The sequence below is a fragment of the Truncatella angustata genome (genome assembly GCF_020726525.1).
Source record: "Truncatella angustata strain MPI-SDFR-AT-0073 chromosome Unknown BKA67scaffold_3, whole genome shotgun sequence".
NCBI lineage: Eukaryota > Fungi > Ascomycota > Sordariomycetes > Amphisphaeriales > Sporocadaceae > Truncatella > Truncatella angustata.
The window spans coordinates 3,175,650-3,192,358 of NW_025763383.1; the positions used below are offsets into that span (position 1 = coordinate 3,175,650).

A 16,709-nucleotide genomic window follows, 5' to 3' on the forward strand; every position below is an offset into this window, starting at 1 on the left:
CGAGTTTAGGTGGAGTAAGGAACGCCTATGAGACCTAAGGGGTAATCCATAGTTGACATATCCTCGATAGGGTAGTCACCACTACACAGCCTGTGATAATATATGCCGATCTCTGTCACATCTTGCCATGCATTCATGAGATTCCCTGAGATCCTACTTGACCTCAAGAATTTCGTTTTAAGTTACCGTTATTGACTACTGGGCGACATGATCTCTGAGTCAAGGAAAATGCATAGTTACGAGGGGAAATTATCTACTAAAGAAGTATACCCTCCTGATAACTGGCTCATGATTATGGAAAATATGAATGGTGTATGGACGGGCGTCCCAATTGCATATAAATATCTGTCTCAAGGTTCATGTTGGCCACCTCTGTCAGGCAGTATGCGTCTTTTTTAGGATCCTCAGACCCTTGTTCTGATTTACAATGTGTTCTAGAACTGCAGGCATGAAAGCAGCAAGAAACCGAACAACTGAAGCTAGACCCCCACGCCAAATGTTGCCAGACTTGCCGCTCACTATATCATCGACGATGGACATGGCCACCGCGTCCCGATGCTGCGAACCAGGCTTATGCTCTCCCTGTCGCTGTGCGCTGATGATGCCTTTGACTGATTGGTAGTACGAGTCCTCGGGTAATTGGAGCTCGCCCGCATTGTTGTGAATTGGGGTCTGGACGGCTCCGATCATACCCGTAATTACCTTGACGCCCAGGGGTGCCAGTTCAATCCGCAGAGTATCGGAGAGACGCTCGGCTGCGATCTTGGAGCTGCTATATATACCTGTAATGAACTTGTCAGATCTTATTCGATACACCTAGCATTGGACTTGATGAAAGTTGTAATATCAACTTACCTGCATAGGCAAATGGCATACACGCAGCTGTGGAACAAATGTTGCAAATACTACCCGTGGCTTTGATAAGCAGAGGTGCAAAGGCTTGGGACATTGCCAGTATGCTCCAGACATTGAGGTCGTACAGCTTTTTGGCATCATCGAGGTTGACGTCCAGTAGAGGGATAACAAAGTCGGCACCAGCGTTGTTCACCAGGACGTCCAGAGCTCCGTTCGTTTGCTTGGAGACAATTTTCGCTGCCGTTTGAGCGGATTCGGCGGACGTGGCCTCCAGCTCAATGATCGCGACGTTTTCGAGTTGTGCCAGTACACCGGCTTTGGCTGTGTTACGGAGCGTCGCAAAAACGTAAAACCCCCTGTCGACGAAGGCTTTCGCCAGGGCTTCTCCAAGACCTCCCTCGCTACAGCCAGTGATCAAGGCTGTCTTCCTCTGCATCATGGCTAGCCAGATACGGGCGTTGTTGAGCCAATTGACACGGTGTGCGATGATAAAAAGTATGAGATATTACAGCCAGGGAATTTAAATTGCATGTCGTTCTTCTCGATACCAACTTTTTAGAGGTGCGACCCCTTTAATAATAAATCATTGATGCGCTTGAATAATGTATACAGCCCGGTATCATATAGCCAATCAAACCGTTGACGGGTAAGCTCAGATATACTCCAGAAAGTTTGGCCAATCATATCGTCAAAAGATAAGTAAGCTGGGACATGAATTGTCCCGTGTCAGCCAAGATGAGATGTTCAGGCCACGACTAGCTGTAATGGGTAAAGCTGACCCGGCTCGGCCAAAATCAAGCAACCCATCTCCTCCGATTCCCCAGTGCTCATTTGCACTGAGATGATCTGATGATTTCTACGGATGAATCTTTACTCAAAACACTGCGAAATTGCGGCTCAAATAACCTGGGTTGCGGTATGAAAATAACCCGAGATGCGCGACACCGCCAGCAACAGCCGATTCGAGCCCCAACCCTGGAAGTGGATCTGTCTCGGGAGAGTTGCAATAGCTATCAAGGATGGTTTGTTTGTTGACTGTTGCCGTCCATTACTGACGGTGAAATAGAAATACATGCAGAGTAATCGTGAATGCGGCGGAAAACCCAAGCACTCCCTCAGAATATTACACATAAGTAGCTCGATTATCCATCGCATTAATTTTTTCGTGCCTTGTAGCTCAGATTAGCGCCGTGCTCCAACAATAGCTGTACACCTGCCTCGAAGCCGATGTCCACGGCTGTATGCAGTGGCGTCATACCAGCGTTGTCATAACTGTTGATGAGTGCTGGATTATCGGCACAGTGTTCAAGCATGACTTTTAGCACGCCCTCGCGATTTTCTAGAACAGCGAAGTGCAGAGCACTACGGCGTTGACCGTCATCCCAGTCCATCCGGGCGCCGTGTTCGATCAGAGATGCCACGATACCTTCGAACCCGCTCTTGACAGCATAATACAGAGGTGTCAAACCATCACTGTCCTCCTCGTTACAGTCCATTCCATGCTGCAACAGTACACGAACAATTCGATCGTGGCCTTTCTGCGTCGCAATATGTAGAGGGCTTTGCCAGCTCCTTTCATGCGACGAGCTTGCTTTTACCGAATGCCCTTCCAAGGGATACATAGTCCGTACCGATGCGACAGTTGGGTGGCTGATGAGCCTATCTGATGGGGATGCAGGCTCGGGGCGATGACTCGGCCCGGTCGGCCCGGGCACGCCGCCTTGGACAACATTGGAATTGGCCGGCGGACTCTGCAAACCAGCGGAGAATCTAGCTTCTGCAAAGGTGTTGGGAGTCTGCGAGCTTTCGCTCGAGCCTGATAACGACTGATACGTGGCAGGAATGGCCTTGCCAAGGTAGTGTCCCATTTGCTCACATGCGCGCTCAGAAGTCTGCGGGGTGGGCAAAGAGGTCACATTGAGCTCGGCAAAACTGGCTGTCGTGGCTTTCGAAAGGTTCTCTTTGCTCCAAAAATTGCTTTTGAGCAGCATAGAATTGCCAAACAGAACGAAACGACACCTAGTGGCGCTTGCACGCGCTGTCGCGTTTGGAGCGTTCGCCTCGTGAATGTTGGAACTGTCAGGCAGCGCCACGGGTTCTGACAAGCTGGCGGTCAGCACTGGTGCTGGCACATAAGCGGCGGAACCATCCAAATCAGCTTGACCTTCCTCGACATTGTTCTGTTTCTTGAGCTGCTTAGCCGCTGCCAATGCGGATTTCTGCTGGTCTTTTCTCCCTGTATATGCCAACAGCGATCAATGTCAGCGCTTCAGAGCAAATGACTTTAGTTCAGATACGGCCATTCATCTGGAAGTGTGCAAACGCTTTGTCGGCCCGGCCAGGCTAACATAGCACTGTACTTATGGAGCAATTACTCACAGCGAAACCGACGCTGCGCTAGGCGATTTTGTATGCGACGGCGAGTAACAGGATCATCTCTGTTTGGCTCCATAATTCCGCCGCCTGATTGCGCGGGCTTTGAGCCTTCAAACGAAATGTATTCCAGTGCAGAGTAGGCAGAAGCTTGAGACCTTTTAGAGGTGTAGTGTGCGAAATACAGGATAAGCTACATTTTTCAACAGTCCAGGTAAGCAGTTAACGTTAGCGGATTAGCGGCTGCATGGGTGTACAGTCACATCAACATGCCAGGCAAAACGCGCATGTCCAATCGACTGGCTTGTATCATGACTACCTGCAGGTGTCGTTGCAATCAAAATTCGATACCGGAATACTAATCAATTACGTCGGCGACTCCTCTACAGATTCGGCGAGTTTATGCCCGCGTCTCCGGTACGAATTATTTTTACTATTATTATAACCCATGGCGAAGTCTTCGCTAGGCATGTGTTTGTGTTTCATACTGAACGTAGAAGTTGCACATTTTATTTGTCTGTCATCCATCTATGATAAATGAAGCCTTGGCGAAAAGGCTCTGATCGAATCGGACTTTTGGTAAGCGTGGTCCCAGGATGGCTAAATGACACCTAATTAATGCTAGATTTCGGCATCAATACAACGTGCAGTGCTCAGTTCTTATGAGCTGGTCTATTTAACATAATTCATTCCTAGAGATTGATTGAAGCACTTTGAGATTTGAAAAGAGGAGAAATAGAATTAAATACCAAAGTTTTATGGTGGGTTCGGAGAGCGCGGGCCGAAGCACACCGAATTTCGCAACATGGAGTTCGGATGCCGAGTTCGGATGCCGAGTCCGCGTGCCCCCGCCTGGCAGCTAAACTGGATGCCCCCTAATCTCTACCTGGTATCCCTACAGTATACTCTATATGCTACGATGTTTAAATAAAAGCAACTTGCCAATGGCGGGACCGGTGCTGCCGGTTCGGATGGTCCTGAGACAACAACCATCATGATAATTGACGACACCTCAATTCAGGCGGCCAGTGCGAGCCCTACAATCTCAATCGCACAGGATCGAGCCCCGGCCGCCACTGTACGTCCTAAGTTGCGTGATAGTTGCCATGCTTGCGCTTCTTCCAAGGTCAAATGCCAGAGAGAGAAGCCGACTTGTTGCCGTTGTCGGGAGCGTGGTCTTAAATGTGAATACCTTGCACATAGGCGATCAGGGCGGAGGAAGGGGATCTACAAGAAGAGCGGCACAGCAACTCTGGAGAACGTAACCCCATCTTCCCCAATTGAGCAGAGCTGGCCGACCCTAGACTTCTGGACACATGATGACGCCCAGCTGAGCAACTTGGGCATGAACCATGACTATTATCCATCACCAGATTCGTTTGATCATTCACCCACCAGCTTTGGAATGGGTTTCAATGATCCTGTCACAATTCCTTTAGCATTTCCCTTGGTCAGCCCACCCAGTATAGGACTCACCTCTCCGACCACACCGTCCAGTACTACAGATCAGAGTTCACCCAATACTGGTGGCTTTCCGGATCTAACAGCGGTCTTTTCAGAGCTATGGGAAGACCATTGGTCAACACTGGAAGGCAATCAAATATACCTAGCGGCAAATCAACAACATGATGAGCTTTTACACACCACATCCAACAGCACGTCATGCCTGACACGGGCTTTCGACTTGTTGACACAATTGTCGACAACTACCTCGAGGTCTTGCAGAGCGTGCGACGCGCAGCCTTATGTCTGGGGTGGAAACCGGCCAGTCACGCTCAGCGCTGTCATCGCAGAAAACAGACGAGTGCTCCACGAACTGAGCGAGATCCTACAATGTGAATGCTCACATGACGACGATATATTGACGATCCAAGCCATGATTGTTTCCAAGGTCATGGACTCGTACACATCTGTGTTTCACGCGGATCCAGGCGCCTGCGAGGATGATCTGATCCTACCGTACCCTCTGTCCTGGCGTCAGCCTCCTTTATTTGACGCTTGTCCGAGGTCGCAGCAGCCCTACTCTAAAGCACTGCTTACTGGCGTACGAGAACCGCTACACATAGCAGCGCAATCTGTCCTGGGTGAACTACATCGTGTACAGCGTTTGGTGGCTCAGATGTCAGAGAGATCTAAGAGGATCGCGACAGGGCAAGACGGATCACAAGTATACAATAAATCAAGAGCAGCAGACAAGCCACCACATTTGTCGAGTATCCCATTCGGACCCGTTGAAGCAAATCTGCGGAAAAAGCTAGGCAGTTTATCTTTAGAGAGCATCAACTTGCTACAGCAAAGTGGATCGCCAAAGCGTTGAACAATTACTTAGCGCCAGATTTGAATAAAATTTCAAATTCGATCATGAAATTCAAATGGTAACAGATTTCTACATACGCACTACATTTGGAGAGATTTCCATCAAATTAGAATATTCTTATACAGACGTTGGCCAACGAGAACCTGAGAAAGGAAAATTAGAAGTATTCAATGATCAAATTTGAAAATTTGAAATATCCTTGTTTGTTTTCATGTTAAAAATGAAAGGGCCGAACAGAACCTCCACACCATAAACCCCAGTATACCGTGTCGGTTAATGAACAAAACACTTGTAGGTCCTTGCAACTCATATCCGATGAAGTGTCTGATCTGCAATATCATTACGACTGGCATGTAAGTCATTGCTGGTCGCACATTGTGCTTCGTGGAATGGTTGCAGTGTCCCCACTATCTTTTGTTTGTAAACTTATCCTTCTCATTGACTAGTTCAGCCAAGCTTGTTATTTCATAACCATGATAGGCCTCCGGAAATTTCGGAAGCGTCACATAACCCGGAAATTCACTCTCTTGCGAGTGGGTATGGTTGCCGTCCGATTCGCATTCAAGATGTTACTATGGGGTATGAGGGTTGTCTGATTCGTGTTGAGAGAGCGGTTCGTCGACATCCACTTCAGTTCCACTTCCATTCGGGCTCTCTGCCGTGGAAGGCGTGTCTGGCCTCATACCTTCGTAGTGGTTGACTATGTCGGGTATGTCAGGGTTTAGGAACTGAGCGTCATCGTTATAGATCCAAATCTGAGTTGGATTGTTGAGAATAGTGGCAATGGGTAAGATTTGCCTGTCGCCCATCTGCACCATTAGTTGTAAATTTACGCCGTGGTTGGTGCCCCATCTTTCCAAAACTTGACCGAGGTGGTCTACGTGAAAGTTGCTGTTAATCCCCGCGTGCATTGGTTCACTTTCGGGGCCATCAGGTGAGCTTTGAGGGCCATCAGGTGCGCCAGAACCACCAAGTAAGCTTTCAGGGTCAATTATTGTTCCTTCTAGCCTCAGCTGGTCGAAGATATCCCGCAGGGTCTGCCAGGACGGGAGGTTCATGGCGTTCGCGATGGTCGGCTCTTGATTATGCAAACTATCGTATAGAGCCTGTACTGTCGAATTGTCAGCTACAAGTACGTATATCGTATGTGAAACTGTTATGATGTTGCGATCGGTAGTTTTTCCTGACATAGAATAAATGTAGAAGGAAAAGTCTTACAGCCGCATTGAAGATTTTCTCCACTATTAAAGACAGGCGTCCAACCGTGTTGGAACCGGTGGTTCCTTTGAAATTCCAATTGATGTTGAATTGTCATATCCGGACCTATCCCAGGGCCAGGGCCACCGCCGGGGGTATCACCAAGGCGATCATCAGGGCGACCACCACCATCATCAGGGCCGCCACCGGGACCACCAGGTTCAGATCCCGATCGTGGACCTGACCATTGTGAATCTGAAGGCGGCGTACGTGGAGGCGGAGGGGCATTGAATAAGCGGTCTCTGATCCAGTCTCTGACTTCGTCATCTGTCTCGCCCAAATTATCATCTATTTTCATTTGAGCCTGAGCAAGAAGGGTTTCCAAATCTGGACGGTCGCTCGGCTTGTGGTACATGCACATCTCCAAGGTATCCCGCAGTTCTTTGTCGACCCATGCGTATGCTAAATTGTCCAGTATTTCGACGCAGTAGGTTATAGGCCCGCTGTAACCGGCATCGACAAGAAGTTGATTTATTTTTTTCCTGTCCCCGCCATCTTCGATGATAACTTTTCCTCTCTGCTCTTTCGGTATTTGAGCTTCTGGTGGCTCTGGCGGATATGCTTGGGTAATGAGGCTCCACATAGTCTTGATCGTGTTAGCGACGGGTTCCAGTAAGTCATGCTATCAATGGTGGTTGGGTTTGGTAGAGTCTTTGTTAGATTCTTACCCACGCTATTTGCCAGATATTGGTTTTGCAGCTATAATTACCCGCAACGTCGTCGAGGCCTGCCTCGTCTCCGTTTGGGTCCTCGGGTATCAAACTGGATGTCTTAGTTAGCATCAAGTATCATGACTTGCATTGTGATAAAAACTTGTGCTTGACATTCGGATGTACTCAACAATACTTACTCCCATTCGCTGCAGAATTGTTCCTGTCAAACGTCAGCAAAATGCTTGGGGTTTCCAACCAGCAAGTTCTTACCGGTGCATATATTCCACGTTTGCCCCACGTCCTCCTGCGATGATAGTAGATACTATGTATCAATGTGAGTCCAACTTTCCTGGAAGCCCTCCATACTGTACTCACTTGCGTTTATATGATTTGATGCGATCTGCTGTACCAAAGTCGGCAACCTGACGTCCCTCGATTATTAAATATTCTACGATTTTGGAGCGCCGGGTGTTATTATACCTTGAGTCGTGGGACTAGTTCATGCTCGCCTTTGAGGCGATCTGCCCTAGGTAGTGTACTGACTAGAGATCTGATCGTTTCGCCCTCGCCCCTGTCTAGCGTGGTCTGCCACTGCGCAAGAGCTTCATCGCTAAGTTCGAAATCACCGATGAAAACTGGATTTTTGTGAGTACTAATGATATCGAACGTGAGAAAATAAACAGTACCTACCATTCGACGGTTCGATATCAAAGTGGACAACATTATTTGCTTGATTTCTCAAATCCTGCGTATGCGGCACACTCTCAATCCAATCTCCTTGCTGTGCTAGAAAGTTTAGATGGTCTTGTGTTGTCGGGTCAACAGGGGAAATTCCGTGGCTTTTCAGAGTCCTGCCCATTCCTGGCCGAATGCTGAAAACGTTATCAGGCCTGTTTGGGTGAAAGCGTTTTGGTGGATACTCCATTCCGATGCATGCCCTGACCACTACACATTTGTTAGAAAGGTCAACCGTTACCATGAGACTCCGGCACCACATACAACATAACCAGAATGCCCATAAGACTCGATTTGGAATTTCGACTAGGTCGCCGCCCCCTTCCTTGACAAGTCTATCAATCAGTCCTCCCAAGCTACCATTTTGCATATATTCAAGTAGTATAAAGTCTCTCCGATCGCTGATGCGAGCTTGCTCGTCGTCGGTCTTCAACATATTCTTTCTTCCATCGTACAGGTTTTTGTGTCTCTGCTTATGTAATTTCCAATGATATGCTGATCTCTCGCGTCTGGGACGTGGGCGCAGTGGCCTCCGCCGTGTGCGCGGACCAGGCCTCTCTTCATCAGTCAGTTCATCATGGGAAGAGTCATCCGACGGTAAAGGATCAAGAGCCGGTGCCTGACGTGCAAGGTTCAGGTCCTCGGGCTCCATCATCTGTATACAATGTGCAGAGAACCTTTGCCTCTAAGGGTAGCCCAGTGATTAGCGAGTAGATCATGTAACGACTCAAGGAACCTACTGACTTTAGTAGCTCGTGCTTCAAGCCGCAACTCCTGGGAATCCCAGGATTGGTTAGCAATTTTCACAACGACGTCTCCATCCAGTAGTGCTGATGAGCCAGGCCCACTATAGTTGAAAAGTATGGCTATACCAGCACCTCCCGCGCCAAGAACCCTTCTCGCGACCCATTGTGGATCTCTGGCAGTGAACCACCGGGTACATTTTCTCACGCGATTCTGAAGAGGCCGGTCGGCATGATCGCGTGGAATTCTTGCTCCCAATAAATCGTACGAAAGCCTTGATGGCGCCTCATACATACCAAGCGGGAGCACTTGTTGCACACCATCGAAGACTTCAGGATGCTCCCTTGCAAGCACGTGATAGTGCATATATTCTGCTGGCTGTCGAGGCGCATTAGGATTGGCCACAGAGGATCGGTACAGGCTGAATCCATGATTCAATCTTCTGACGTTCCTTTGATAGTTCGCATAGTCTATTAACACCATATTTATGAGTGGGAGTAGGTCTAGGTTTTGATTAACAGACCATCACCATGTGTGTGCGGAGTATGATTGTGTGGAAGTTTGCAACAGGTGTAACCCAGCGAGTCATTACACAGCGGACAGTGAAGCTATTACAGCAGAACATGTTGTCAAATCTGAAATGCATAGTGGCATTGTGGCATTGTTCATCGTGGTTGACAAAGGATTTCTGCAAGCGGAAGCGCGAACGTCGCAAAAGCGGAACTGGTTAACAATTGATGGGAATTGGGTGTTGCTTCGCAGCCAGCCAGCTCGCCGCGCGCTTTCGCTCCAAATCATACCGTGACTCGGGGGTTCAAACATCACACGTTGAAAGATTATAACGTGATTTGCGGTTTCGCGCGTTGTAAGATCGTAACGCAATTTACGGGGTTTTAAGTCTAAATAGAGAATGCCAACCTGGGGGAGAATTAGCCGGATTGGTTATGTAATGAAAGTCAGCTCTCTTTACACGTCGGGTATGATACTATGCATATGCAATACACGTTCTGCTTTCTGAGCAAGAATCGCCTAGGTTAGTCGCCATGGCCGATCGTGATCCTTGTCAAGTCATATGTTCTATAGCCTAGTCTGGAGATAATTGGGGAATGGTGGAAAAGCAACAAATGTTCCGAGATGAAGTGCTCACATGTACGCACTACAGACACCAGAAGGGGCCACACGAGCGCATGCATGTATCAAGTGGAAGGACAAAGCTAACGAGCTGGCAAAGTCCTGCTCAGGGAATCGCACAGTACATAACTAGAAGTTATTGTTCGCACATATGTGAGATCTCAAAGAATGGAAAGAAATGCCCCGTCTACGGATCCGCACTCATGGTGAGACGACGAGTGGAAATGATGGCCAGAAAGCCTCGCCCTCCTTTTTCGTGCAGTAGAAACAGAAACGCTTGCTGCTTGCCGTCCGAGTCCGGCTGCCAGGTAGCAGGGAAGCGTGCGCCAGGCTGCTCAGGCAAGCCTTATCTCGATGTGCTGCGCGGGTCCGTAGTACATTGATCCCGTACTGGAGACTGTAATGTAATTGCACAGCGGAGTAACCCGAGTCCAGCGGGTTCTCCGTGGTATCCACCGCACTTGGAGCCCATAGCGGCGGGAAGTTCCAAGCCTCGGATTTTATGGAAACCATCTGCTTGATTTCCATGAAACTTTAACTTGCCAAGAATTCAACCACAGCAGGCACATATCAGTCGTCAATCGAGATCAGAACCAGGATTTGGAGTGTCTCCTCGTTTTGGATAGCCTTGGCCGATGATACAAACACTGCCGGCGGCAAAGCAACGTCTCGCTATTGAACGCCATCTTTCCGGGGGCCTGGACCCTGGCACTAACCTTAGACCCTGGCACTGGGTGCCAGGCGCTAAGGCGCAGCTGAGAGCGCATAACAGGGAACACCGACATGGAGTAGGGAAATCTCTGTCAATGGAGTGTGCCTCAATTCAGAAGTCGCTTGAAGTACGGTGTTAGATGCTCCAAACAAGACGATGGATGACCAGCAGTGTACATGTGTAGCACGCACTTTCCGACCGATCGTGGCAATGTGCCAAGAAAGTGACATGAGTTAGCTGTCAGATATCAAGTTCGCAGACAAGATCCGAAAAACGTGAGCTGGACCGCCATCCTAAACCACGTTCCCGACAAGGGTGTTCGTGCAGGGTGCCATGTTGATCCTAACCTTACTGCAGTTGTGGGGATCGCTTAACATGTCCACAACCCCCGGCTGCGAAGGAGTCGGAGGGTAAATGGCCATGAGCTGATGAGCTCCTGATCGACTGCCGGCGAAGGCAATTAACCGGCAGCATCGCATGCGCAGAGTGTTTCTGCTCTTTCGCTCAGACATGCAGTCTCTCCATTACGCTCCTGGATTCTCTTTTATTTACTTTCCACTAGGTTAGATCAAATCCCCAAGCGACGACTGTTTACGAAACGGTATTTTTTCTTTTTGACCATGCGACAGCCGCGCTGGACGTCTGGCTCGGCAAAACGTTCTTAGGCGGTAAACGACAAGAATGGGCATCATGAGGCGACAAGAATCTTCGAGCATAGCTGAAGCGCCGGCTGCGGCCGACTATGCGAGCATCAGGGCGGTTGTGGCATGTGCAATCATTATGAGCATTTTCTCGACAATATTGGTCTGGTTTCGCATATCCATACGACGATCACGTACTCATTTGGCGCTGGAGGATTGGCTTATTATCGCATGTCTCCCCTTCATGTACGCCACGGCGACGACCGCGCTATTGGCCGTATATCAAGGAGGCCTCGGGCACTCTATCCTGGAGCTGGTCCTCATCGACCCGAATATCCTCACAGTATCTTTACAGGCAAGTTTGAAGAATTTCAGCCTACGGAGCTACAGTACTGATTTTTCTGACTATCGTCACAGTGTCTATTGGCGGTGGAAATACTCTATGCCAACTTAATCACGTTAATCAAATTATCAGTTCTTGCGATGTATCGAACCATCTTCCCCACGTTCCTGGTCAACAAAGGCACGTACTGTCTTGGCGCCGTAGTCATACTTTGGTGGCTGGCAGTCATGCTCGTAACATTTCTCCAATGCCAGCCCTTGAGCGGTGTTTGGGATCCTTCGACAATGGCCACCGCGCAATGCATGGACAGACTAGGATTGTTTTTGGGCAATGCCATTCCCAACATAGTCATCGACATATTAATCTTGGCGCTACCTCTTTATGAGGTAGCAATGCTGCAAATGACTATGGTAAAGAAGGGAGGCGTTTTCGCAATATTCCTGCTTGGTGGCGTGTAAGTCTGCCCATGTTTGCTTGCTTACTGTTGCACATTCCTGACGGTGCTCTAGTACTATTGTGGTCAGCGGTCTCCGGCTGCAAAGCGGTCTAAGTCTGCTGGGCGATCCCAGTTCAGATATAACCCGTAAGTGACGAATACAGCGGGCATCTGATAATTTACGTCGACTCTAATACGTCCAGTTATGATTGGTCCTCTCTGGGCTTGGACGGTTGTGGAGCCAGCAATGGGTATAGTGTGTGCCTGCCTTCCGACTGTAGGGGGACAACTTGTCAGCATGGTCGTAACTTATCTCACGACTCCGAAGCCGACACAACGCAACGAATCTGTAAGCAAGAAGGGCAGTTTTAGGACTATCGGCGGTAGCTCGTCGAAGACTGTCCACCGTCCCACATTGTCGAAAGTCAAAGGAGATAAAGGCACAGGTTCCTTCGAGAGGCTGAAAGATGATGCTGGTGAGCCGTCCCCAACGGATCTGTGGCCCCAGGGTTACCAAGTAGAGCGAGACACCACCGTTAGTGGCAGACGATCACCAAGCGAGAAGGGCGACGATATACCATTGACTAGCATAACGGTGAAGCAAGAAATGAGGTGGACAGAAAGCAAAGCGGCACGCCAGTCCATGGTAATTGAGCAGTAACAGTACTTACAACACATAATAACAGTCTAACGCGGAAGGTATCATATTTCAAAGCAAATTTCGAAGGGGTTGATTATAGCGAGTGATTCGACACTTGACGAAAAAGCGTATATTCGGCGCAACAGCTTGCAGAACTTCAGTCTACTTGATGGTTCATGATTTCCAATCAAAATAGATGCGTCTTCGCACCCAAACGCCCAAGCCGAAGGTATTTTTTCGTGCATCTAAGATACGTTGTCGCCTGCATTGCCAAACCAGCATATGGAGAACTGTAGAAAGAATATTTCACCCACTTAGCGGTATTATCAATCCGCAAGAATTCTGCCACGAAGTCCCGGAGAGGTCCCCCTCGTTCTACACGTGAGTTTCTATCCTCTGCGACAGGCAAGGGCCGGACGACGGTGTGCTGGCGCAGGACCTTGACATAGAACTACGACAACACCAGGCGTGCGGCATTACGAACAGCGCAGCTCCGATCTGTGAGTCCGAAAACCATTCGCGGGTCCATGCTTGTGCTGTGGTCAGAGGACGGCGGATGTGTGCGGGGCTCGCCCTGCAGCCCACGGGCTCAAGCTGCGTGTGTCATGGACAATCTAACCGTTGCTGTCATGATTCGTGGTTGCTGGAACTGGGACTGATCATGTTGGACTGAGTACAACTGCTTGCGTACCGCCCATCAATAATGCTGGCCAAAGAGGCTGACATCGCGATATCTTCGTCTGATTCATGACTACGTCGTATGTGCAGTACGACGCTTTTGTTTGATGCAGCCTGAGTGTCGGGTCTTATCATCAGACTAGGCCCGGTCTCGAGGACTCTTGTTGCGATTTCAAGCTCCGATAGGCTGGCTAGCGCTAGAGACTTACCTGTTCAACGACCACTGACTAGAATATTCTACAATATTCTGTGCGGTCTGTCGGGCTGTGACTCGAAGTCGTGGGCTTTGGGCGTTGTAAATGTGGTTCGCAGTGTTGAGCAATCATAGTGGACGTGTACCTGTAGAAAATTCTGTTCATTGTTACAGCAATTGTTTCTCGTGAATGGACACAATGTACTCCGTCAAACCACATGTCTTGCTGGCTGCTGCCTTGATATAGGTCCAGATATCGTTCTCAGTGATTTTGGATAATGCAAGCGTGGCTTTAGGTGTAATATTATCGAAAATGTGGCGGATCAAATCAGCCAGTCCCACTGCCAACGTTGCGTTATGTGTTTTTGAAACACGACGCCGGCATGATGGCGAGAAACTGAGGCTGGGTCATTTTTAGCAGATTGTGCAATTGTTTATGCTGTAATTGACGCCGTGATTGACGCTGTAATTGACGCTCTGAGACAGTCAACTCCATCACTCATCACCTTGTACTGATTTATCTAGGCAATAGCTGTTCCAAGTGGTTAGAGGAGCGTTAGAGGTAGACAATGGTCATCTATGACCGAATCCTTGTAACGGTTAATGAAAAGCACCTGCAGGGTACTAGAAAGCCCTGGTACATACTATTGAACGACTCGGGAATAATTTGTCATAGATTAAAGAGAACAGAAGCAGGAATTTCTGTTCTCGCAGTAATGCTGGAATAAGTACAAATGGAACTGCCACGGCTAACATCGCTTCAATTGCAGATCATCTGTTGTATTACCCGCCCCTGTGCACGAGTATAATTACCATGCAGAATTAGCGAGCGTCTGCTCTGCTGAAATATTCTCTAGGTATTGCTGTAGCAATAACTGGTTTCAAATCGAGCTATCGCCACGGCCTTGCTCGAAATCATCGTACAAAAGGCGCTTGATCTGCAACGAGGACTTTGAACAAAGGTTTCAGCTAAGCAAGATAAAAGTTTGTGGGTAGCCTAAACCACCAATTTATTCGCAGAGTAGACTTCTCGCCTGGTGTATGCTAGGGAGCTGAGCCAACGGCGCACATCCCCTCGGTTCGAATGGAGAAATCGCCCTTAAAGAACTTGTTTGTCCGACGTGACTGCTGATAAGGATGGTGTTACTAAGGCCTTATATATACGCAAGACCGAAGAATAACTCTATATAGGGCGAGAGAAGTCCGCAAGAGCTGATATCCGTTCGATCGCAGACCACGCAGGTTCTCATCGACGAGCAAGCGAATGTTGATGCGATGAACATGGATGGAGAGCTATGAAAGCCACCATGTATCTTCAGCACCTTTACTGGTGGCGTATTCTGCATACTTGGCATTTACGTCGTTTTTCTGCTTTTGAAAGAACTTGAAGAAATCATCAAAAGCCTTCCTTCAGGAAGGCTTGACGCATTTGAAGTACTCCTCCAAAAACACTGTCTGGAGAGCGTACCTAGGATCAACACAGCTGAATCGTGGCACCATTTCACGTAATCTCAGCACCTTTGTGGCCAGATTGAGAAAGCTTTGCTGCAATAACCAAAGTAGACGATGCACCGGTAATTCACCAAGTGGAGGGACCTGACGCTGTTACCATGCTGATAGATAAATGTATTGGTTGACGATTATTGTGTTGTGGATGATGGTTACGAGCATTGGGGTCAGTTGAGCGGGGATCAACAGTTTAATGATACCACATGCAGTAGTCATGAACAAGCTGTTATGTGTAAATTAACTCGAAGTTGTTGTTTTTATGAGTCGTGCTAACCTGAGCCTGCCGTCTCCCCCCCCCCCTACCCCCAAAAAATCTTTTTTATTATTCTTCTTTTTCATAGTAAGCAAAGTCGCATTACACAAGCATATAAGATAGAGCTTATTGGCGTACGAACAAGTATTCATTCGCGAGTTGTAACGACACAGTATTAGTTGTGTGTATTTTCTTGTTACCATTATGCACAATAATAGAATTTCCCCTGTCGATCGAACCAGTACTTTTGAAGCTTATGTATTGGTCGTTCTGGAAACTCTCAGAGCGAAGTGGAGTTACGACAAGCAACTGCCGGTGGGAAGATCCATCGCGTTGCAGGGTGCTGAAATGAGAGCAAAAGGCTGGCGGTGTGAGATGTCTAGATTTTACTGAATCGGTTCACCTTTTTGCTGAAGAGTTACGCGAAAAGCACTCGGTGTATGAGCATGGAAGATATGTGTGTTGAGTGCGAAGCATCAACGACGCCGACCGGCAACATGTCGGACTGAGCACTGCGAGCGCGTCACACAGCAGAGCCGCATCGTACTGGCGCTTTTCAAGCTTTGAGCCGGGTTACCTCGCCGGGCTATTCTTGGATCCGAGGTCTAGGAGATCGACATACGTCTTTCCCATTCCCGGACTTGATGTGGACGTTGAGGACCCTTGGACCCATAAACTCTTGGTGAGAGATTTCAAAATTAAGGCAAACTTAAGATTTCTACTGTAATCTGTACACTACAAAGGCTGTCGACCCACTATTCAGCCCCATCCGCCCTCGCACACGCTCAACCGTCGATTGATTTACCGTCGCGATGATGGAAGACTACAACGTTCAATCGGTATTCAGGCACGCATATGGTCCGTGACAACGTCGTCAATGCGCTCATACCAAGGAAAACGCCCGGATTTCCGAGTTGGGATGTGTTGGAAGCCGTTGCCACTGCCGCTGGTCACGCGGATTATCCGGGGTCTCCAGAGCTCTTTAACCTTACTTAAGTTATGCCTCGATGTGATCCACTATCACGAATGAAAAGGGCTTGGCAATAATTAGAGGGCTGGAGGGTAACCGGCACTGAACCCCGACTACCACAGCCAGACTTTGATGATTGAAGCTACACGGCCGCGGCACAAAAAGGGCCTTACTCAATTGAAAGCGATCAATATGAAACGAACCAAGTAAAGTTCAGATTCCCATCAGCTCGAGACTTCTAGTCAAAGTCATCATTGACGTTACAGCGA

General features: G+C 48.5%; 5 protein-coding genes across 5 annotated transcripts; 2 read left to right on the forward strand and 3 right to left on the reverse strand.

Annotated features, from left to right (window-relative positions):
- Positions 1 to 375: 375 nt before the first annotated feature.
- BKA67DRAFT_515316 (putative short-chain dehydrogenase/reductase) lies at positions 376 to 1,294 on the reverse strand (the record flags this gene model as incomplete). Its single annotated transcript, XM_046097716.1, has 2 exons — positions 376 to 782; positions 856 to 1,294. The coding sequence occupies 2 exons, from the start codon at positions 1,292 to 1,294 to the stop codon at positions 376 to 378; spliced, it is 846 nt and encodes a 281-aa protein (XP_045960154.1).
- Positions 1,295 to 4,222: 2,928 nt separating this feature from the next.
- On the forward strand, positions 4,223 to 5,545 carry BKA67DRAFT_657790 (uncharacterized protein; the record flags this gene model as incomplete). The annotated part of the gene is made up of 1 exon (XM_046107171.1): positions 4,223 to 5,545. One exon carries the CDS (start codon positions 4,223 to 4,225, stop codon positions 5,543 to 5,545), a length of 1,323 nt encoding a protein of 440 aa, XP_045960155.1.
- A 286-nt stretch (positions 5,546 to 5,831) lies between these two features.
- Positions 5,832 to 6,776, reverse strand: BKA67DRAFT_251384 (uncharacterized protein). The gene has a single exon (XM_046095747.1). The coding sequence runs from the start codon at positions 6,733 to 6,735 to the stop codon at positions 6,118 to 6,120; it is 618 nt and encodes a 205-aa protein (XP_045960156.1). The 5' UTR covers positions 6,736 to 6,776; the 3' UTR covers positions 5,832 to 6,117.
- Positions 6,777 to 7,274: 498 nt separating this feature from the next.
- On the reverse strand, positions 7,275 to 9,807 carry BKA67DRAFT_251365 (uncharacterized protein). Its single transcript, XM_046095746.1, has 8 exons — positions 8,935 to 9,807; positions 8,455 to 8,875; positions 8,146 to 8,400; positions 7,936 to 8,090; positions 7,831 to 7,877; positions 7,726 to 7,777; positions 7,653 to 7,675; positions 7,275 to 7,564 (listed from the first exon to the last, which is right to left on the reverse strand). The coding sequence occupies exons 1-8, from the start codon at positions 9,415 to 9,417 to the stop codon at positions 7,459 to 7,461; spliced, it is 1,542 nt and encodes a 513-aa protein (XP_045960157.1). The 5' UTR covers positions 9,418 to 9,807; the 3' UTR covers positions 7,275 to 7,458.
- Positions 9,808 to 11,467: 1,660 nt separating this feature from the next.
- Positions 11,468 to 12,858, forward strand: BKA67DRAFT_657792 (uncharacterized protein; the record flags this gene model as incomplete). Its single annotated transcript, XM_046107172.1, has 4 exons — positions 11,468 to 11,761; positions 11,836 to 12,215; positions 12,271 to 12,344; positions 12,401 to 12,858. 4 exons carry the CDS (start codon positions 11,468 to 11,470, stop codon positions 12,856 to 12,858), a joined length of 1,206 nt encoding a protein of 401 aa, XP_045960158.1.
- Between the last annotated feature and the right edge of the window lie 3,851 nt (positions 12,859 to 16,709).